Below are 22987 nucleotides of genomic sequence, written 5' to 3'. Positions count from 1 at the left end.
ACCCATTTTTGACGTATGTCTCCTTTTTTCTTAAAAAAAAAAAAGAATTCAAATGCACTTATCAAACAGTTCGTACGTTAACGAACTGTAAGCAAGGAGCGACACGGCTCAATAGTAATCAAAACGGAATTTTGATGTTAACAGATACACCAAAAGATTTGGCGTGTTGCGTTGATTTCAAATATATGAGATTCATTAAGTTTAGTGTAACCCATCAAAAGCTACAAGCCTGAGAAAAGTTTGCTTGACTCTTCAAAACTTGGGAAAAAACACCCATTAAACGTCAAGAAATCTTAATGAAAACAACACCATCAAATTCAACGTATCCGAGAACCTTATTGTAGAATTTTCGAACTCCAATCTGCAAATTTGGGGAATTAATGTTTTTTGTCAAGAGAAAGATCACAAATGCATTTTCTTTTGTTTATATTTTTTTGCTGTTTTTTTTTCCAGGGTCGATCGCATCGAACCAATAATCCTAGAATATCAGGAAATGACTCATTCTAACGGAAATTAAAAGTCCTAGTGCCATTTTTAAGTGACCAACAAGATTGGAGGGCAACTAGCCTCCCTCCCCCCCCACCCCACTTTTTCCTCAAAGCTGACCGATCAAAATTTTGAGACAGCTATTTTGTTCAACATAGATGCCACTGAACATATTGATAACATAAATATGTTAATGTCTTTCTTTTTCTTACAAATATTGTCGTAAACATCCAATCACGTTCACACACTAAGTTTAATTAAGAGTTATCAGTTCTGGGTTAAGTCCCCCTATTTTCTATTCCCGTTGCAAATCAAGTCAAAATTTCATGCCCCTCGTTTTAAGTCAAATCCCAATTTATCACGCTTTAAAATATGTAACTGAAAATATTCAGTGGCATGAACTCACTAACCCTTAGGAGGGCGGGGCATAATGAGTTTTTCCGAATCTAAGTTGGGGGATGGGGCAGTTTTTTTATTTTCAGTTTTCTCAGTGAAACTCAAAATACGCTGAGCAGGTCAACCCAGACGAATCAGCACGTATTACTCAGCACCAAAATTAAATTGAAACTACAAAAGAAATCCAAAAAACGCATAAATATGTGTTTATACTCATTTTTGATACGTTTTCACGAGTCGAACAAACATTTCGGGGGGGGGGGCGATTCAAACACCAAACCCCCTTAAATACGGCCTTGAATGCACTTAATTTTATCCTTGGGGAGGAGATAGAAGCCCCCTCACTTTTCAATCAACTAAAATTGAAGGAGTCTGAATGAATTTCTACCTTTAACATTCCTTCCATCTTACCTGTTTGATACTCTGGTTACCCATTACTCGTATATAACAGGATTCATATTTCCTCTGCATCCTTTGTCATCACTTACAATAGACTAATCTCTATATGCAAAGATTTTTTTTTAAGTTGCCACCAAAAAGCAAGGAAGTTCCCGTCAACTTTAGCTGAAACCTCTGAAATTGTTACTAATACGCTTGACCTGAGCCCTAATGAAATATGAATTAGTTTGGTACCACTCTTGTTTCAAAGGTGTCAGGACTGTTAAAAATCACGCCGTTGGCATTTACATTTATTTCATATTTAGATTAGAAGCTTTATTAGCATTTGGTTTGTCAGATGAAACAAATATTTAAGACTTGGTACGGTTTGAGGTTAAATGACAAATATTTTTGATTGCAACTTAGATTAGCTTAAGTCAGAATCCAACTGTCAATCGACTGCGAGCTAAAAAGATCTGACAATAAGCCCTCAAAATTCTAGGCAAATTAGTGGCTAAATAAAAACGAATTAAGGTCATGGAAAACTTAATTCAAATAAAACGTTTCTATTTAATTGACTTGCTTAGACAATATTGTATCACTTGTCCAAATTTATTATCATAGGCAGCGCAAAGAGCAATATGCCTTCAATGTACTGACATTTCTAACTAATTCAAAGCTGTAGTGTCCTTTTTGAGGATGAAAAGTGATTGGTGGGTAGCAAGCCCGAGAAAAAATTTTGAGACGGTCGTTTTATTAAAAATGTGCAAGAAGTAGGCCACTGGGTCAGGCACGTACGCAGGAATTTGTTTCGGTGGGGGGGGGCAAATCCTTCAAACCCATTATTCTGTGAGAAAAATCAGAAAATTTTGGGAAAATGAAAAAAATCGTGAGATTTCGGGGGGGGGGGGGGTCCAAAGGCCCCCCCTGCGTACGACCCTGCACTGGGTAGGGTATGACACGTAATTAGACTCCAAGTGGTCAAAAGGGACTACTTGCAAACATGGGCGCCCATAACGGGGGGGGGGGGCTCCAGCCCCCCTGGCTGAATGACGCTGCCTTATATTTATATTAATTTAAAAAAAATTCCACAAAACAATTTTTTCAAAGAGAAGTAATGACCTCCATTAAGCTAAAAATGGGCAGAAATAAAGTCAAATAATCTTCCAAGCGCAAATCTACCACAAATCACTACCAAATAAATAAATGAAACCCAAAACGAACATAAACTGCAATAAATAGCTGAGTCAAACTGAAAACCAGCAAAAATTGACATGAGTAGGGCTGACAACCCCTACTCATACTAGGAGGGAATAGTGCTCGTCCGAAGTCTGCTCCCATGCATTCATGACGCAAGCAGAGCTGACTTCACATGCCTCTGGATATCCGGTTAGCCACCGGAGAACTAAATGCACCTAGGAACGGCTAGGCTAGCTAGCAATCCTCCTCCTGAAATTACTTGCTACGAAAGGAACTGGATATACAGCCTCGGATACCCCATCTACTATCCCAATTGGACCAATGCCTTTCCAAGGACGTACCCCTTTTAACATCGTTGACCAAAGTGGCATTAATGTCGCTACCTGGAATGTCCTGACGCTGAACCAGCCTGGTTCTAAGCTTCTTTTAGCAAAGGAACTAAGAAGATACAAAGTGACGATCGCAGGAATAACAGAAACTCACCTTACGGGAAGCGGCGAAGAAGATATTGGAGAAGGGTGGACACTGCTTTGGTCTGGTGGATCCCAAAAAAGAGGGGGAGTCGGCCTTGTTCTGAACAATTTCGCTCGGCACGCCCTATTGTCATTTACGCATATTTTACCACCTCTACTGAGAGTGAGAATCGACGGCAAGCACGGGAAGACAACTGTTCTTACCTGCTACGCATTGACAAACGAGGCCCAAGATGAAGATAAGGACAACTTCTATGCGGTAATGTCCTCTGAGCTCTCCTCCGTACCTCCACACGAGTACCTCCTAGTTCTAGGAGATTTTAACACTTGTTTAGCCAACAGCTCTGGTATGTACGATGCTGCTGTTGGACCTGTGACAGTTGAAGCTCTGAATGATAATGGTGAACGGCTGCTCAATTGCTGCATCACCCACGCTTTATCAGTAACAAATACCTGGTTTTTGAGAAAAGACATTGCGTAGTACACATGGTAAAGCAATGATAACAGGACAAAAAAGATGCTTGACTACATCATTGTTCGACAACACTGGCTTCCGTCTGTCCAGAACTACCGCTCATACAGAGGGTGAGCTCGGCAATGCCGACCATCGTCTCGTCTCTGCAAGCATAAGACTTCGGCTGATGGCCAATAAAAGTAACTCCGCATCCACCAAGAAGATAGACATCTCTCGACTGAAGCAAGATCCCTCGGTTCGCGAGCGGTATATGGTTAAATTTGTAACTGCTTCCAACAGTGCTCAGAAAGCAAGTCAGCATGGATCACTTTCAAAGACAATGTTCTCAGAGCAGCTACTGAAGTTGTGGGCTCGAAGCAGCGAAAGAAGAAAGAGTGGATTAGCACCCAGACGTTTGAAATACTTGAGCAGAGACGGCGAGCGAGATTCTACAGACAGATCCACAGACATATAAATAAAGAACGCAACTCCTTGCTTCATAAGGACAAGAAAGACTTCATTGCGTGTAAAGCCGCTAAGATTGAGCAATCTGCCCAAAAGAAATAAATAGGCACAACATTCAAGATCCTGCGCGAGCTGACTGGTTAACATGCCATGACGTCCACAAGCCTTAAAGCAGCGAATGAAGAAACTGTAAATGATCTGTCTCAATGTGTTGGTCTCTGGGAGAAACACTTTAATAAGTTGCTAAAGTCAGATCCGCTCGACCACATTGGCCCAGGGCTTATTGCAGCTGCGGCAAAAGCTATCCCTGCCCCCGACGGTGCCAATCTCCTGAGGAAATTACATCGGCCGTGAGGAAACTGAAAAATAATAAAGCAGCTGGCACATGTGGTATAGCTTCAGAGTTACTTACTACGGGCGGCCCTACAATGATACTTTGGCGGCAGATGGTTTTCAGCATAATCTGGCGCACTGAAGTTATACCGTCAGACTTGAAGAAAGGAATCATCGTGCCATGGTTTAAGCGCAAGGGCAACAAAACAGATTGCAGCAACTACAGTGGTATCACCCTACTCTCTGTTCCTGGAAAGCTGTTTGTAATGCTCCTGCTGAAACATGCAATAAGTTTCATATATGCTCTGCACCACCCTCCACAAGCCAGATTCATGCCAGGAAAATCGACAACTAAACAGATTCATACGGTCAGACAGATCGTTGAGAAGACACTGCAATTCAATAAGAAAACTTTCATTGACGTTCTTTCTGCCTTTGACACTGTTGACAGGCAGTCCCTTTGGCTAATCTTGAAAGCTGTGGACCTACCAACAAAGATATTCAGCCTCTTTAAAGAACTCCACAGCAGCACAGAAGTACCGTCCTTGTTAACGGGAAGATTTCTTCTTCTTTCCCCATCAAAAATGGTGTACAGCAAGGTTGCGTTGCTACACCTCAGCTTTTTACGCGCGTCATTGAACACATTTTGAACGAGACACACCGTGTCCACCCTTTTGGCATAAGTTATGCCGGGAGGACTTTGTCTGATGTTGATTTTGCTGACGATCTAGCCGTCCTTAGAGAAAATCTCGACCAGCTTAAGTCTGCACTCGAGACGCTCTCCTCCACTGCCTCCGGAGTTGGGCTGCAAATCAACTGGAAGAAAACGAATAGCATGCCCATAAAAAAGACCGCATCAGTATCACCCTTAACTGTTGTGATCAACAACCAAGCTGTTGGCGTGGTAAGGCAGTTCACTTATTTCGGATCAATTATATCATCAAATGGCACAATTGACGCCGAAATCTCAGCCAATACAGACTCTGTATTCGGACGGCTCCTGAGAGCAATCTTCCGCAAAACGCAAATTAGTCGCCTTACAAAAGCCCGTATCTACAACACCACAGTCTCAAGCATCATGCTGTACTCTTCTGAGACATGACCGATAACCCTGACACAGCTAAGAAAGATTGATGCCATCCAAACTATACATCTGTCAAGTTGAAGGCTTCAAATGGTATGACAAGATTCGCAATACTAAGATCCTGAGGACCTTCAAGTTAGTGAACTTCTCCACCCAAGTAGAAGCTCGTTCTCTAAGATGGTACGGCCACTTACTTTGCCTCCCGCCAACTACCCCTGCTAGGATCATATTGGACTTCAATCCCTTGATTGCCTGGAAACGTACTCGAGGGAGGCCGCGCACCAGATGGGCTGATGTTATAAATCAACGCCTCTTCAACCACAACATCGACCCAGATGAGACCCAATCCCTAGCCCTGGACAGTCTGCTTGGAAAAGACTGACAGCGCTGTCAAGCAGTTCCTTCTACGCTGGCGACTCTGCTAAGGAAGAGCATTAAGTCAAGTAACAACCCCCATGCCTTCTCAAGACCAGAACATAATTCAGGCTTTACTGAAAAAGAAACAAAAAACAAATGACCGTGGATTGTCAGTTCATTATACCTATACAGATATTTATTCCCTAAAGTCTTAATTTTTTGTTTTTATTTAAGTAAAAAAAAAAAAAAAAATTGAACGTATTTTGTTTTCAGTAAAGCGCAAATTATGCTCTGGTCTTGAGACGGCATGGGGGTTATCAGCCCTACTAATATTAATTTTTGCTCGTTTCGAGTAAGACTCGGCTATTTATTCTAATTTCTGTTCGTTTTAAGTTTTAGTTATTTATTGCTAGTGATTTGTGGTAGTTCTACGCTTGGACGATTACTTGACTTCATTTCTGCCCATTTTTGGCTTATTTGAGCTCTTTACTTTTCTTTTAAAAACTTCTTTTGTGGAAAAATGTTTTTAAAAAAGTAATTTCTGTTCTTTTTTTTGTTGACATAGTAATTTTCAAGAAAAGAAATTATATCTTTTCGGTTTCATCCAGTTTTTTTTCATTCGAACGTTTTATTCAGCTCATTCAAACGTAACTTAAAAGTTCTAGTGCCCTTTTTAAGTGACCGAACAATAGGGGGGGCGGCAACTAGGCCCCCTCCTGTACTCATTTTCTTCTCAAAGTCACCCAGTCAAAATTTTAAGATGCCATTTTGTTCAGCATGGTCAAAAAATACAATAACTATGTCTTGAGGATGACTTAATCCCCAAAAGTCCCAGGGGGAAGGTATACAATTTATGAACTTTGCCCATATTTACATATAGTATTGGTTATTGGGAAGTATACAGAAGTTTTCAAGGTTTTTTTTTCTGGTAGTTTGGGGGGGGGGGGGGGTCGGGGTTACGAGGGAGGATCTTTCAATGGAAGAAGTTTTCATGGGGGAACGGAGATTGCTATGAAGGGGGAACGGATTTCCCAGCATTATTTAAAAAAATCAGAAATTAGATAAAAAACAAATAATTTTTTCAACTGACAGTAAGGAGCAACATCCAAACTTAAAACAAACAGAGATTATTACGCATGTGATTATTATCTTTGTGATTAAGAGGTTATTCTTAAAGAATTAAACAAAATTTGAACTTTAGCGTAAAGAGTGAGGTATTGACTAGGACTTTTGGTACAGTATGATATACTGTAGGAAAAGTTTTAAGAGAGGAACAGTGTGATTTTAGGAACAAAAGTGTCGACTAAATATTCACCCTTTGATTAATAATTCAGAAGTTTCTGAATCATCAGACCCGTGGAATCATCAGGTCCTTACTTTCAGTTCATCGCTCCTTACTTTCAGTTAAAAAAAAACTTGTTTTTTTTATTTAATTTCTACAAGAATCCATAGTTTGGCCTGCTATTTGTATGTTGAGAGACACTTTCTCAACAATTTCTTATCCTAAGACTTAGTATCAAAAGACTTTGTCATAAGACAAAACATAAGACTTAGTATCATTCCCAAAAGATTCTATCTATACTCTTTGACAACCATTATACACTTACACTCTATTTATTTATTTAAACTGTAAGAGCAGAAGTAGTAATAGTAGTAGGCCCGAAAGCTTCAACTTAATACCCCCAATCGTTTTGGATATATTACTGAAGTGTCTTGTTGGCAACCGCAAACACAATGCCTTTTGATTTAGTTTTAAAGTAGTATTTAGTTATATATCATAATGTGCCAATTGCATAATTGTGGGGGGTTGACATGCCCAATATCCTTAAGGACATAGTTGCTGGACTGTTCTACTATGCTGAACAAAATAGTTGTCTCAAAATTTTGACTGGATGTGTTTGGAAATATATCGGCTTGAGAGACGGGCTGATTGCCCTCCAATCTCATTTTACTCTTAAAAAAGACACGATAATTTTAATTTTGTACCGAATTAGCTTCTTTAAATGTTTCGGTGATATTTCTAGCTATTACAGAGTGGTAGTGTCTATGATATTGCTTATATGCCCTTTTGAAAACCTTCATGCATACAGTTTTTTCTTTTTATTGGAACTCCCCCTAAACGCTTCCTAAAAGTTTCACCTTAATACTCTTAGCATTATTAGTTATAGTAACTGTAGTGGTAGTATCAAGATGTATACATAGTGCCTTCTGGCTAGTTCAAAATCCCCCACAACTATCCCCTACAAGACTAACTAAATTATACAAGTTGTTTCTGAGATATTGCTTTGTCACCTTGTTGAAAAACTACCTATTTATAGCTTGTTGTGATTTATTTAAACGTCCACCTAGATGTTCATTAGGTTTGCTTACTGACTACATTGATATATTCTCTTTGAACGGTTGGCTTCAAAATGGCTATCTCACAATTTCGATCGAATGTGTTTGGGGAAAAGAGGATATAAGGAAGGGGAATGGGCTATTTTACTTAGGCAGCACTAAGAGCCCACATCGCTCTTTACTTAGGCAGCACTATCATGCTGACTGATATTTTGTTTTGAGATTTCTATTTTACAGCATTGTAAGTGCGGATCAGATAAGCCCCCCCCCCTAAAATTTAGCCAATGGGCGCCCATGCTTGCAAAATATCAGGAACAACTAAAGAAATTTAATTAAAAGTTTCAGGGTATAATGAGGAGGATGTTCAACCAAATCAAAAGCCAATATGCCTCCAGGTTGGCTAAGGGGCATATCTGTATATATGTGAAAGAGATGAATATAATAAATTGAATATTTCAAAACATGCTGAGGGGGATGTGAAACTAAACCAGGAGACACCATACTTATCCAGATTTTCAAAAAGGAGTCTGTGCAATATTTCAGGAACAACTAAGCATTTAGGTTAGTGCTTTCAGGGCATGTTGTTGGGAATTTTCAGCTAAATAATAAGACAATAGGTCAATCCAGGCTCTCAATAGACCATATCTGCAGTATCTGAGGAATGGCTTATATCAAGTTGAACTTTTAGAAAATATTGAAGGAATGTTGAATTGAACTAAAAAAAAGCACACTTTGCATGTCCAGGTGGTCAAAAGGACGTATCTGTATTCCCTCACAAACAGCTTAGGGTATTAAATGGACACTTTCAGGGAGGGTAAGGGGGTGTTTAACTGCTTAGGAAGAAAGCTTATCTGGGAGGACAAAAATTTAGAAAACTGAGCTTTTTCAACTATTAGGCATTTTTTTTTACATATAATTTAATGTTATTTGATATTCAAGGTAAATTTGTGTGCTGTATTCGAACCCCCAAGAATCCTCTCACTGCATTTTTTCTTATAATTTGATATACTTGTTTTCTTTAAACTATTAAGGTAATTTTCATTGAAGTATAATACATGCTACTAAGAAGCCTGATATACTTAAGAAGACCCCCCTCCTCTCAAAACGGCTGTTTGTTTTCTTTTTTTCTCGTCTGTATTTTTAAATAATAAGTATACCTTATCATAGGCAGCGCAATAGCGCTGCCTAAGTAAAGAACGACGTTGGCAAAATGTTTTTTTTTCTTTCTCTCTTTTAGACCAGAGCACTTCGTATGAAAGGAGTCGTCATAGAAACTTCGAAAAGGGCTCATTCGATTAGAAATTGGAAGGGCTTGTGAAATTTTTAATAGTCAAAAATTAATGGAGGGCAACTAACACCCCTTCCACGCCCACCATTTCCCCAAACACATCCAATCAAAAATTTGAGATAGCCATTTTGTTCGACGTAGTTAAAAGGTCCACAAATTATTTCATTGAGGATGACACTTCCCCCACAGCCCTCAGGGCAACGGTTGTAAGTTATGCCCTGAGGGAATATAAGGCTTTTATAGAAACGGTTGTCGTAAAAACTTCAAAAAGGACTCATTCTATTGGAAATTAAAAAGGCTAGTGCCATTTTTAACAGTCGAAAGGGATTGGAGGGCAACTAACCCCCCTCTGACGCCCACCATTTTCCAAAACACATTCCGTCAAAATTTTGAGATAGGCATTCTGTTCAACGTAGTTGAAAGGTCCAGATATTATATCTTTGAGGATGACACCCCCCCCCCCCACAGTCCTCAGGGAGAGGGTTGTTAATTATGCCCTTGAGGCATATAAGGTTTATATAGAAAGTGTTGTCGCAGAAACTTCAAAAAGGGCTCATTTGATTGGAAATTAGTAATAGTCGAAAATGATTGGACGGTAACAAACCCCCCTCTAACGCCCACCATTTTCCCAAACGCATCCATTCAAAATTTTGAGATAGCCATTTTGTTCAACGTAGTTGAAATTTCTGGAAATTACGTCTTTGAGGATGACAACGACCCCACACCCCTTAGGGTAAGGGTTGTAAGTTACGCCCTGGGTGCATAACAGGTTCTTATAGAAAGCATTGTCTTTTAAACTTCAAAAAGGGCTCATTCTATTAGAAATTGAAAGGACTAGATCCCTTTTTGACAGTCGAAGGTGATTGGAGGGCAACTAACCCCCATCTCATGCCCACTATTTCCCCGAACGCATACAATCAAAATTTTGAGTCAGCCATTTTTCAAAGTAGTTAAAAGTTCTTAAAATTGGGTCTTTGAGGATTACACTCCCCCCGCAACCCTCAAGGCAAGGGTTGTAAATTTTGTACTCGTAGTATATAACATTTTTATAGAAAGCGTTGTCGTAGAAACTTCAAAAAGGGCAAATTCAATTGGAAATTGAAAGGGCTAGTGCCCTTTTTAACAGTCGAAAGTTATTGGACTCCATCTAACACCCCTCTCACGCCCACCGTTCTCTCGAAACACATCCAATCAAAATTTTTTAGATAGCCATTTTGTTCAACGCAGTTGAAAGTTCTGAAGAAATAGATCTTTGAGGATGAGCCCCCCCCCCTCACAGCCCTCATGGCAAGGGTTGTAAGTTATTGCCTGGGGGCATATAAGATTTTTATAAAAAGTTTTGTCATAGGAACTTCAAATAGGGGTCACTGGGTTGGAATCGAGCAAGTAGAACAATCGGGCTCACTGGATTGGAATCGATCTGAAAAGAGGCCAGTGCCCTTTTTAATAGTCGAAAGTGATTGGAAGGCAACTAGCCTTCCTCTCACGCCCACCATTTCCACGAACACATCCAATCAAAAATGTATGAGGATGACAAACCCCCCACAGCCCCTAGGGTAAAGGTTTAAGTTATTCCCTGGGGACATATAAGGTTTTTAAAAACGGCTCATTCGATTAGGAATGGAGAGGGCTAGTGCCCTTATTAATTGTCAAAAGCGATCGGAGGGAGAATGCCCCTCCACAACCATCATTTCCCCAAAAACTTTGGATCAAAATTGTATATAGCCATTTTATTGAACGTAGTTGATGGGTCCGGAAATGATGTTTTTGAGTATGACCCCCCCCCCCAGTTCCAGGGCTAAGGTTGTAAGATATGCCCTGGGGGCATATAAAAAAGTGTTGTCGTAAAAACTTCAAAAAGGACTCATTTCATTGGAAATTGAGAGGGCTATTGCCCTTTTTAATAGTCGAAAGTAATCGGAGGGAGAATCAACCCCCCCCCCACTCCCGTCATTTCCTCAAACATTTCCAATCAACATTTTTGATATGGCCATTTTGTTCAACGGGGTTGGAAGGTCTGGAAATTATGTTTTCGAGGATGACACCCTCCCCCATAGCCCCCAGGACAAGGGTAGTAAGTTATGTCCGTCGGGCATATAAGGTTTCTATAGAAAGTTTTGTCGTAGAAGCTTCACAAAGGGCTCATTCGATTGGAAATTGAGATGACTAGTGCCTTTTTATTAGTCAAAAGTGATCGGAGGGCAAATGACCCACCCCTACGCCCATCATTTCTCCAAACACTTCCAATCAGAATTTTGAGACAGCCATTTTTTTCAACGTATTGAAAGGTCTGGATATTGTGTCTTTGAGGATAACAAATCCCTCCAGCCCTCAGAGCAAGAGTTGTAAGTTATACCTTGGGGTGTATAAGGTTTTTATAGAAAGCGTGGTCACATAAACTTCGGAAGGAGCTCATTGGATTGGTAATCAGATGCTCTGATGCTCTTTTTAAGAGTCAAAGTGATCGGAGGGCAAATACCCCCGCCCCCCACCCACTGACACACACACATCGTATTGTGCCGAAATGCAACTAATAGATATTTTGAGACAGCCATTGTGTTCAAAATAGTCTAAATATCATATAACAAGGATTTGGGCTTGAAACGAACCCCAGAGATCAGGGGCAAGGGTTGTAAGTTATGCCCAGGGGGTGTTTGAGGTTTTTATGGAAGGGATGATTGTTTAACTTTAGAAGAGGCTTATTTGGTTAAAAATTGGCATTTCTAGGTCCTTTTTAAGCGTCAAAAGTGATGGACGGCATTTATCCCCTCCCCTTTCCTACAACCCCTCCCTTCACCAAACACATCTGATTGAAATTATGAGATAACGATATTTTTCAAAATAGTCGAAAGAACGTATCATAATGTCTTTAGGGATGACACAACCTACCAGGGCCCTAGAGATAGGGTCGTAAGTTATATTATGGGGATAAAGAAGGTTTTTATTGAATGGATGGTCGTATAAACATCAGATGGGGCTTATTTGATTTGAAGTTGGAAGTTATAGTGCCTTTTTAAGAGTCAAAATTATTTTAGAGTGAATAGCCCCCCTCCACTCTCAGCATTTGCCTTAAGACATCCAATCAAAATTTGGAAATGCCAATCTTATTCGTCGTAGTTGAAGGCTTCGGAAATTATGTCTATGAAGAAGACACCCCCCCCCCACAGCTCTCAGATAAAGGGTTGTAAGTTATGCCCTTGGGGCCTATAAGGTTCTCTTAAGAAGGCTGGTCATATATGCTTAGGAGGGGACTCATTGGATTGGTAATCATAAGTTCTAGTGCCCCTTTTAAGAGTCAAAGTGATCAGAGCACAGCTACCCCCCCCCTCCCCACACACACACACGTACACAAAATTACGTCATGTTTTCCTGAGGTATATCCAATAGGTGTTTTGAGACAGTCCTTTTATTCAAAATAGTCCAAATATCATATGAAAAGGTTTTTAAGGTTGATATGAACCACCAGAGCCTGAGGGCGAGGGTTGTAACTTATGCCCCTAGGGCATTTTAGGTTCTTCTGGAAGGGATGGTTGTATAAGCTTTATAGGTGGCTCATTTTGCTGAAATTAGAAGTTTTGGTTCCCTTTAAGAGTCAATAGTGATGGAGGTGAAGTAGCACCCCTCCCCACCCAACTACCCCTTTTTTCGCCAAATACTTGTGATTGAAATTGTGCAATGGAAATTTTGTTTAAAATAGTCCAAAGAACATGTAACAATGCTTCCAGGGTTAGCACCACCCTCCAGAGCTATGCGTAGCAAGTTGTAGTAGTAGTAGCAGCAGTGTGCAAATAATACTTTTTTTCAACATTCCTTTCAACATACGATGAAACTCTTAATACCATCAACTGGTCCTGAAGTATTGCTGATACGTCCTCTTGACAACCTATATGGGCATAGTGTGTTTCGATTTATTTCAAAACAGTTACAATACTGCCCAAAATTTTCGCCTTAATACCCTTAGGTTTATTAATTGTAACCAGTAAATATAGTAGTAGCAGTAGGAGTACAGTAAATAGTAGCAGTCTTAGCATTAGTAGCAGTAGTAGCAGTAATAGTAATAGTAGCATTAGTTGTAGGAATAGAAGCATTAGTGTTATAATGCAAATATTGTCTTCTATAAAAACCTTCTATGCCCCCAGGGTATGACTTACAACCTTGGCCCTTGGGTCTGTGGGGGGTTTGTCATCCTCAAAGACATAATTTCCGGACCATTCAACTACGTTGAACAAAATGGGTATCTCAGAACGTTGATTGAATGTGTTCAAGAAAATGGTGGGCATGAGAGGGGGGTTAGTTGCCCGCCAATTACTTTCAACTATTAAAAAGGGCACTATGCCTTTCAATTTCCAATCAAATGAGCCCTTTTTGAAGTTTCTAAGACAACACTTTCTAAAAAAAAACATGTATATTCCAAGGGCATAACTTACAACAAATGCTCTGAGGATCGTGGTGGGGGGGGGGGGGGTTGTCTTCCTCAAAGACATAATTTCCAGAACTTTAAACTACGTTGGACAAAATGGTTATCTAAAAATTTGGATTGGACGTGTTTGGGGAAATGGTAGGCGTGAGAGGGGAGTTAGTTGCCCTCCAATTACCATCAACTATTAAAAAGGGCACTAGCCCTTTTAATTTCCAATCGAATGAGCCCTTTTTGAAGTTTCTAAAACAATACTTTCTATAAAAACCTTATATGCCCCCAGGGCAGTACTTACAACCCTTACCCTGAGGGTTGCGGGGGGAGTTTGCTCCTCAACGACACAATTTCCAGAATTTTCAACTAGGTTGAAAAAAAATGGCTATCACAAAATTTTCATTGCATATGTTTGGGGAAATGGTGGGTGTGAGAGCGGGGTTAGTTGCCCTCCAATCATTTTCTACTATTAAAAAGTTAACTAGCCCTTTCAATTTCCTATCGAATGAGCCTTTTTTGAAGTATCTAAGACAACCCTGTCTTTAGAAACCTTATATGCTTCCAGGGCATATCTTACAACTCTTAAAAAAGGGACCTAGCCCTTTCAAGTTTCTACTACTAAAATTTATAAAAAACCTTATATGCCTCCAGGGCATAACTTACAACCCTTGCCCTGAGGCTTGTGGGGGGCTGCCATCCTCACAGACCTAATTTCCATAACTTTAAATTACGTTGAACAAAATGACTATCTCAAAATTTTGTTTGGATATGTTTAGGAAAATGGTGGGCATGAGAAGGGGTTTAGTTACCCTCCAATTACTTTCGATAATTAAAAAGGGCAGCAGCCCTTTCAATTTGCAATCGATTAAGCCCTTTTTGAAGTTTCTACAACAACACTTTCTATAAAAGTTTATGTGCCCCCAGGGCCTAACTTGCAACCCTTGCCCTGAAGGTTGTGGGGGGTTTTCATCCTCAAAGACATACTTTCCAAAACTTTCAACTACGTTAAAAAGTTGCTATCTCAAAATTTCTAGTGGACGTGTTTGGGGAAATGGTGGACATGAGAGGGGGTTAGTTGTCCTCCGATCACTTTTTACTATTACAAAGGGCACTGTTCCTTTTTCTACTATTACAAAGGGCATTATTTCTTTCAATTTCCAATCGAATGAGCCCTTTCTGAAGTTTCTACAACAGCCCTTTCTATAAAAACCTTATATACCCCCAGGGCATAACTTACAACCCTTGCCCTAAGGGCTGCGGGGGATTCTCATCCTCAAAGACATAATTTCCAGACCTTTCAACTACATTGAACAAAATGGCTGTCTCAAAATTTTGATTGGATGTGTTTAGGAAAATGGTGGGCGTGAGAAGGCGGTTAGTTGCCCTCCAATCAGTTTCGACGATTAAAAAGGGCACTAGCCCTTTCAATTTCCAATTGAAGGAGACCTTTTTGAAGTTTCTACGACAACACTTTCTATAAAAAAAACTTATTTATCCCCAGGGCATAACTTACAACCCTTGCGCTGAGGGTTGTAGGGAGAGTGTGCTCCTCAAAGACGTAATTTCCAGATCTTTCAACTACATTGAACAAAATAGCTATCTCAAAATGTTGATTAGATGTGTTTGGGGAAATGGTGGGCGTGAGAAGGGGGTTAGTTGCCTTTCAATTATTTTCCACTATTAAAAAGGGCACTAGCCCTTTCATTTTCCAATCGAACGAGCCCTTTTAAAAGTGCCTACAGCAACACTTTCTATAAAAACTTTGTTTGCCCCCAGGGCATAACTCACAACCCTTGCCCTGAGGGTTGTGGGAGGGTTGTCATCCTCAAAGACATAATTTCGAGAACTTTAAACTACGTTGAAAAAAATAGCTATCTCAAAATTTTGATTGGATGTGTTTGGGGAAATGGTGGACGTGAGAGGGGGTTAGTTGCCCTCCTATCACTTTCTACTTTTACAGAGGGCACTATTCCTTTCAATTTCCAATTGAATGAGCCCTGTCTGAAGTTTCTACGACAACGCTTTCTATAAAAACCTTATATGCCCCCAGGGCATCACTCCAACCCTTACCCTAAGGGCTGCGGGAGGTTATCATCCTCCATGATCAGATTTCCATAACTTTCAACTATGTTGAACAAAATGGCTATCGAAAAATTTTGATTGAATGTGTTTGGGGGAATGGTGGGCGTGAGAAGGATGTTAGTTGCCCTCCAATCACTTTCGACGATTAAAAAGGGCACTAGCCTTTTCAATTTCCAATTGAAGAAGCCGTTTTTGAAGTTTCTACGACAACGCTTTCTATAAAAAACCTAATATGCCCCCAGGGAATAACTTACGACCCTTGCCCTGAGGGCTGTGGGAGGGAGTGTGCTCCTCAAAGACTTAATTTCCAGATCTTTCATCTACATTGAACAAAAAGCCTATCTCAAAATTTTAATTGGATATATTAGGGGAAATGTAGGGCGTTGAAGGGGTGTTAGTTGCCTTCCAATCACTTTTGGGTATTAAAAAGGGCACAAGCCCTTCCAATTTTCAATCGAATGAGCGCTTTTCGTAGTTTCTACGACAAATCTTACAATACGAACTGCCCTGGTCTAAAAGAAACAAAGAAATAAAGAAATAATACATTGTGCCAACATCTTTCTTTACTTAGGCAGCGCTATTGTGCTGCCTATGATTACTAATGACAGATGATTATGATGGAACCCAATGCAGACGTCGATGTCCCACCTCTACTCTAATCAGGTTCTATTCGTTTATATTTTCTTTTCATCTCTGTTTTCCAAATAAGAAATAAACATAAAAAGAAATTTGCATCCAAGACTAAGGAGTTAATAATCACCAAATCAATGGACTCACGCCGACCTTCTGACTTCATCGTCAAGGTTGAAGCTATCAAGAGAGTTGGCATACTTTTTTCTCCCAACTAGTACATTTTTAAATAAGAAAGGTGCTCTTTTAAGCATAAGAACAAGTTTGCATCGAAGATTAAAGAGCTATTAAACACCAAATCAATGGGCTTGTATTGACCTTCTAGCGCCGTCTTCAAGGATGAAGCTATCAAGAGAGTTGCCAAACTTCGTATTTTTGGAAATTTATTTCCAAAAATTATTTATAACCCTCTTGGCACAAATTTTGATGATATTTGGTCATGCTGTGTAAGACAGCAGGCATAATTCTTCGTCCTGGGAGCTTTTTCATCCATTTGCTCTTCTGCCGAATATTCATACATTCTTTTTAGGGGCTTCTAAAACCTTACTTGCACCCCTCCAGAGTATCTAAGATAGGACTCAAGGACCAGTCTTATCACCAACTGGGTATCTTTACAACATCTAAATGAGAGATTTGATGAGGTGTCAATGACTGTTTTCTACGACTATATTAAAAACCTTCCCAACGACGATCTAACCTTCCTTGTCCTGCCCGTTTGCCAAGACAAACGGCAAACCTGCTGAAACGCGGTCATATTATCTACAAGAAGAGACACCCACACGAAAAACAGCTCTGTAAGAATATGTGCCCCAATTTAGAACGGGTTTCTGAGAAAGGTTACTCCTGAGAATACGTCTGTTGATTTTAAAAGGAAAGTTGAACAGACCCAGCTCTATGGGAAGACCTAGATAAATGGGTTGCTAGTGTCTAATCTAAGCGTTCGTTTTTAGTATCATTGCGTGATGACAAATTCTAAAAAAAAAAATTTGTTACTTTCTGGTACAACAAAAGAGCCCAACTTCTTTAGTACTGTAACACTAACTAGTGCTCTCAAAATTGATCACACCTCTATAGATCCTAGAACGGTTTTAATTGAAAAATCGTGATGCTAAGCCTCACAATCCTGGTTTAGGATGGAGCATGTTTCCAAACCTGATCAGTTTTATGCCAGACAGAATATTTACAGCTTCTTAAGAAAATAGATACTTATTATCTTCAAAAAATCGATCACTTTTTGACCGTACGTAGCCACGCAAGAATTTATTTTGATCAAGCCTGTGCTACAAACATCTGTAGTAACTACAACAGAACTTCTCGATTGTTGAAAAAAAATGGATCGATTTCGAAGGGTCAGCAACAGTAAAATAAGCTTGATTTGTTCTTCTAAAAACGATCATTTAACTAACGTTACTTAATACGAAGATTTAATGAATTTTCAATTTTTAGTTACTTATCCACGATTCTTCTCAAATTAATCCAAGAATTCACGGGTCTCTTAATAAGGCAATGAAAAAGAAACATCACTTCATATACTTCAACAAAAAAAAATTCTCGAGACAGCCACCATAAAAGATTTCTGTGTGTTTTTTTTATATAAAAAAAAGAATTCAGATTTAGCCTTAATATCTAATGTCTGTCATATCAAACATGATATTGCAATTATGTTATATCCGCTGTCTATCAATAAAACCAATGGAGTTATAAAATCAGTTTTCCAGCTCATTCTCATAGAATATTCAAACACCGAACCAATGAAAAAAAATCCACTTTTCTTATTTCTTTTCTCATATGAAAGACGAAATAGACTTTGGGAAAGTTCTACAACTACCAATATAAGTTAAAACATGTTTTAAGACTTATTCCTCGGCAAACTCTATCTGTTCTTTTTTTAAACAAAGACAGAATTTTGTTTCAATTTTGGTTTTCTTGAATATGGAATTAACACAAATTTTGACTGGAAGACAGCCAATATCCAGCCATGCAAATCCTGTAGACCAAAAGGAAAAATCTTTAGAAGTATGGAGATGCCCAGTGATTTTTTTAAAGTAGTAATCACAAAAGTCCATAATATGGATATTATATTTCCCCCGAAACTAACCCACCATTCATAGAATGAAAAAGAAACGCTAGCTGTAGTATTTCTCTCACAAAGGAAGGTGTTTCTGGAGAGCTTCTAATTTTGCAGAAGAATTCAAAGGTTTCAGAAGTTGCAAAGACCCAGGAAATTGCAGGCATCCCCTTGGATTCTTACATGTCCAAAAATAAAAACTATGCACAAGATTATGTTTCACATTTTATTTTGAAAATGTTTTGAATCAATTTTCTGTGGTTTGGTGGACACTCAAGGACTCACATATGATGACATGATGGAATTTTAAACAATCATGTCAGCATTAAACTAAAGAAGTAAGGAGTAAGAACAGAGCCAAATGTCGTCACTTATACGAGAGGAAGAAGGGGTCTAATGTCAAAAGTGCAAATTAAAGGCAAAAACTGATAATTTTGAAGTAAAAGGGATGCAGTATGTAGGGTAATAGAGGGGAGGATAAGTAGTTGAGATGTCTGGAATTTGATGCACACTCAACGATTAGCATTATGTGAATATAAAGCTATCACAACAAACAATATGTCGATATTAGGCAGTAGGAGCCAGGCGCAGAAAAAGGGCCCAGTATATCACACAGCCAAGAGATTGAAATGGGTAGGGGCTTCTGAATGCAATCCTTCCAATAAAAAACAGATTTTTAAAAATTTGAACATATGGAAATTGCAATCAAATTATTTTTTTTAACATTAAATAATTCCATAGGTTCTCTTCTTTCAACTTTGACAAAGTAATTAGCTAATATATTTTTTTTTTTGGTTTTGTCTAAAATTATGTATTTATTTCGTGTATATTTTCATCCCCGAAGGAAACCCTCAAATAATGTTACATAAAATTGTGTGAAAAGACCATTTTGTCTTTTTTTATTTTTCAGTTCAAAAGTACCATTGCAAACAGCATCACTGCTCTTTCTGTTCGAAGGGTATATTTTTTTATGTCAATGCAAAGCGTTACCATTATTTTTTTAATGAGGTAAAGTGGCATTGTTTTTATTTGTCACTTACTAAAGTGTCATTTTAATCTTTTATGGTATTATTTTATCCACTGAGGTGAAAATTTCAAGGCTGAAGTCCATCTATAAAGTTTTTCACCTCTGCAATTTTCCATGAATGGAATTTCCATTTGTGTGATGCAATTCGGTTCAATTGTCCTTGAAACCATAGAAAATAATTTGCGGTAAAATGAAGTTTTTGGGGTAAGGGATGAAAGAGGAGGGTGGCTCCTCAATAGACAAGATGATTATATATAAAAATATAACAAGTGTTGCAGTGGTACGTATAAAGCAATGGCAACTTTTCTGAGAACAGAAAAATATAATAGCGCTTCCAACAGTCACATGAACAAAATGACGCTTTTTTGTGACAGGAAAAAAACGAGGACACTTTTGTGACGAAAAAAAGCAAACAGACAATCTTTATCCGCTGACAGATAAAAAAAGAACCTTTGCATCTTCGTCACCATTTGTGAATCATGGCTGATATGCCAACACCACCTATTGACCGTGATACACCATGGTCCACCGATGACCCTTGTAGACGCATCAGCTATTTTACCAGCACCTATTTCGACTATGTCCATGGATTTCCACTGATGTGATTTCATGCCAAAACGACCATTTTTGCATGATCTGTCAAATTTCTTCTGTTTTTCTGCTGCAAGTTTTTGTTTCACAGTGGTTCGTCGGCTGCGTTTAAATATTTCTATTGAATCGATGAAAATCAAATCTGTTATTTTGAATGGAAAGCTTTGTACAACCATAAATTGCAAGTAACTGAGAAACCAAACATGTTTATCAAAAGTTTTCCATTAATATTTAACTAACAACATGAGGGTCGTTTTTTGAACAGAATATTTTAATAGGCGAGTCCTGGGGGACATTTCCAAGGAAATGAGCAAAGAAGATAAGACTTATGTTTTTTTTTAGGCATAGTTAGCTTAGGCTATTACAGGTTAGTCCTTTGAATACTTACTTGGCATCTAAAACTTGATTTAGCCTATTCCTGTGAATATGCTTTTAAATATCTTTTGCGCTTCAACAGCTGTAGTGGAAAGTTTCTGTGCGAACATTTTTGCGATTATCAGGATTGATAGTTGCTGCAATAATATTTCCTGTTGGCTATCCAAGGGATATATACATGGTCATTAATATATAGGTAGCGTTGTATATGGCATAAATCAAATCATGAGGCACGCAATCCTTAAAAAAAAAAAAAAATGTTGAAGAAAGTTGATTAAAGTTATTTTTGCCTTCAGAATCTGTTGAGTACAATTCATGTGGGTGTATCAAAGTTGGAATTGTTTCTTAAAATGTGTATATTATAACTTAAGAATTGTTTTTCGACAAATTTCCTTCTAGAGAGTTGAAATGAAGCATTAGCAGTTTACCAAACGTAGTAGGCCTACCATTGTATTAGGCTACCTATTTTATCCTATTTTTAAATACCATGGTTACTTTTCTGACGTTTAATTTTCTAATTTACTTGCTCGCGAGATAGCTAAGAAATAGACATAGGCCTAGCTTAGGCCCACCTTTTTTTAGAATCACAATATCATCCTGAATCCAAATACAGGTCTAGCCTGATATTCATTTGCATTAGAAATGGATAAATTTCTAGTGAGCCTTATAATTCAGCTAAGATGAAAGTGAAAACATCATTTGATGCCTTTCTTATGCTCTTTCATAAATCAATGATTGCTTCTGGGCTAATTGCATCTTGAGCCTTTAAAGGGGCCCTGAATGTATTTTATATGAATAACAAAAGAGCATAAAAAAGCATCAAATAATGTTTTTACTTTCATCCTAGTCTAGCTAAATTATATGGCCCACTGCAAATTTACCATGTAGGCTAATTTATCCATCCCCAAATGTGCAAATAGGTCTGTATACCCTGAATTGTTGATGGCAAAGTTTCAAATTGCAAAATTCAGTGCTATTTTGTCAACAGCATTGGAAAAACTTGAAACAGTAGGAAAACAGTTTATATTTGAACTGACTGATAAATAAGTTTTGAATTCTTATAAACAAGTATTCTTGGAATATATTACTCTTGAACAACCTATTTATAAACTAGTGATATGTTTTCAACCACTTTTCAGTAACTTAATTAGTGTTGAAAACTTCTTTGTGTGGTTACAAAAATGAAATACCTTAGTATAAAATGAAAGTGAAGGGCTTAAGATGCAATTAGCCCCAGGAGCAACTATTGAATTATGAAAAAGCATAAACAAAGGCATCAAATGATTTTTTCACTTTCATCTTAGCTAAATTGTAAGGCCCATTGGAAATTTGCCTGGAAATGAACTTTACACCTGTCCCTCAATCTATGGTGCAAATGTGTACCATGAGCTGTGCATATGCACTAATTCTCTGTAAGTCATTCTTTTCTTCAAATTTGTTTAACAGTTGGTCAAAATGATGGAAAATTCATTGAATATATAGAATGTATATGTACAACCCAATTCAGGGTGTATGTTTGCACATTAGAGGACTGAGGGTAAAATTAATTCTTGACACAAATGAATGTTAGCCTATATTTGGATTCAGGATGAAAGTCTAATTCAAAAGATATGCCCATTTCTATTTCTTATCTAGGTATAAGTCTAGAATTAGGGCTGTTGAGAAAGACACATGTTAAGAAAACAATTTTTACTTTATAATACACAGAATGATTATAGTTAGCACATTTTGACTGCAGCTCTGCTATACATTACCCTCTCCCCAGTGTGCAAATATGTAGCCCAATTTATGTTTCCTATAGGTTTTATCTGGTTCTTGATTTTGTGACAGTTAATTCAGTTTATAGGTAAATGGCATGAAACAAATTTGACACAACACTAAATGCATGGGTAATATATAATCTGGGCTATATATTTGCATGTTAGTAGAGCTGCAGCCAAAATAGTCAACTACAGTTATTCTGCTGTTATGAAGTATGAATTGTTTTTTTAACATGTTTCCTTCTCAACAGGCCTAATTCTAGACTTCTACAATTATCTAACTCACTAGTTAGATAATGAGAATATTTACCTTTCTGGCAAAATACTCTACCCCCTGATCTTCTCAGGGGGTGAAACTAGGCCTGTTTTACTGTATTTTAGTTTTTTATATATCCTAAGGGTATATGTAGTCCCAAATCATATTATAATGTTTCCATCTAGTGGTATCAATTGAAGTCATGGTAAGCCTTAATAATGTTTTGGATGACTTTTATTCAATGGGTACTCTGTCTATAAATCAGCATGCTGATAAAATAATTTCTCAAAGTACATGCCTTTTGTGTTAGATATTTGTGACAACAATCATGATCTATATTTTCATGTTGCTTAGGTGATATTTGAAGAATCTCTTAAGATATTTGGAACAAAGCATGTTACCATGCAACATGAACATATAGATGCATGTTACTGTGACAACATGAAAACATAGATTCCAATTGTTACTACAAAAATGCTTAAATACAAAGGCTTCCAATTTAAGAAGCAAAGAAAATTAATATATGTATTAAAAGA

The 22987-nt window shown here is 38.2% G+C and overlaps 4 protein-coding genes across 14 annotated transcripts in view; 3 read left to right on the top strand and 1 right to left on the bottom strand.

Moving 5' to 3' along the window:
- LOC148949991 (uncharacterized) overlaps nucleotides 1-21966 on the bottom strand; it is a 32170-nt gene extending 10204 nt beyond the window's left edge. Inside the window, exon 1 of one of the 2 annotated variants that reach the window (XM_089092047.1) lies at nucleotides 21786-21966. Coding sequence is in view for 1 of the 2 variants with exons in the window: in XM_089092045.1 (XP_088948171.1) it covers nucleotides 1294-1353 (60 nt within the window). In the remaining variant the exon portion in view is untranslated. Of the gene's footprint in view, nucleotides 1-1293; nucleotides 1435-21785 lie in introns of those variants that run through there. The other variant, XM_089092045.1, reaches the window with a different exon arrangement.
- LOC148949993 (protein CFDP2-like) lies at nucleotides 2782-3414 on the top strand. Its single transcript, XM_089091758.1, has one exon. It carries the CDS (start codon nucleotides 2782-2784, stop codon nucleotides 3412-3414), a length of 633 nt encoding a protein of 210 aa, XP_088947884.1.
- LOC148949992 (uncharacterized) lies at nucleotides 5319-5651 on the top strand. The gene has a single exon (XM_089091757.1). It carries the CDS (start codon nucleotides 5319-5321, stop codon nucleotides 5649-5651), a length of 333 nt encoding a protein of 110 aa, XP_088947883.1.
- The window catches only part of LOC148949990 (uncharacterized), a 29192-nt gene continuing 26864 nt past the window's right edge, over nucleotides 20660-22987 (top strand). Inside the window, exon 1 of one of the 10 annotated variants that reach the window (XM_089092049.1) lies at nucleotides 20660-20752. Coding sequence is in view for 1 of the 10 variants with exons in the window: in XM_089092048.1 (XP_088948174.1) it covers nucleotides 20751-20766 (16 nt within the window). In the remaining 9 variants the exon portion in view is untranslated. Of the gene's footprint in view, nucleotides 20788-22987 lie in introns of all 10 variants that reach the window. The other 9 variants (XM_089092050.1, XM_089092056.1, XM_089092053.1 and 6 more) reach the window with 9 other exon arrangements.

Source organism: Artemia sp. Qi Xiang Cuo, chromosome 7 (assembly GCF_049724085.1).
Source record: "Artemia sp. Qi Xiang Cuo chromosome 7, ASM4972408v1, whole genome shotgun sequence".
NCBI classification, from domain to species: domain Eukaryota; kingdom Metazoa; phylum Arthropoda; class Branchiopoda; order Anostraca; family Artemiidae; genus Artemia; species Artemia sp. Qi Xiang Cuo.
Note: the sequence above shows the minus strand (reverse complement) of the source record. Positions and strands in the feature narration are given on the sequence as shown.

What these genes read in the sequence shown, in the direction of transcription:
- LOC148949993 (XM_089091758.1), top strand. Translation starts at nt 2,782, where the DNA reads ATGCCTTTCCAAGGACGTACCCCTTTTAACATCGTTGACCAAAGTGGC.
- LOC148949992 (XM_089091757.1), top strand. Translation starts at nt 5,319, where the DNA reads ATGCCATCCAAACTATACATCTGTCAAGTTGAAGGCTTCAAATGGTAT.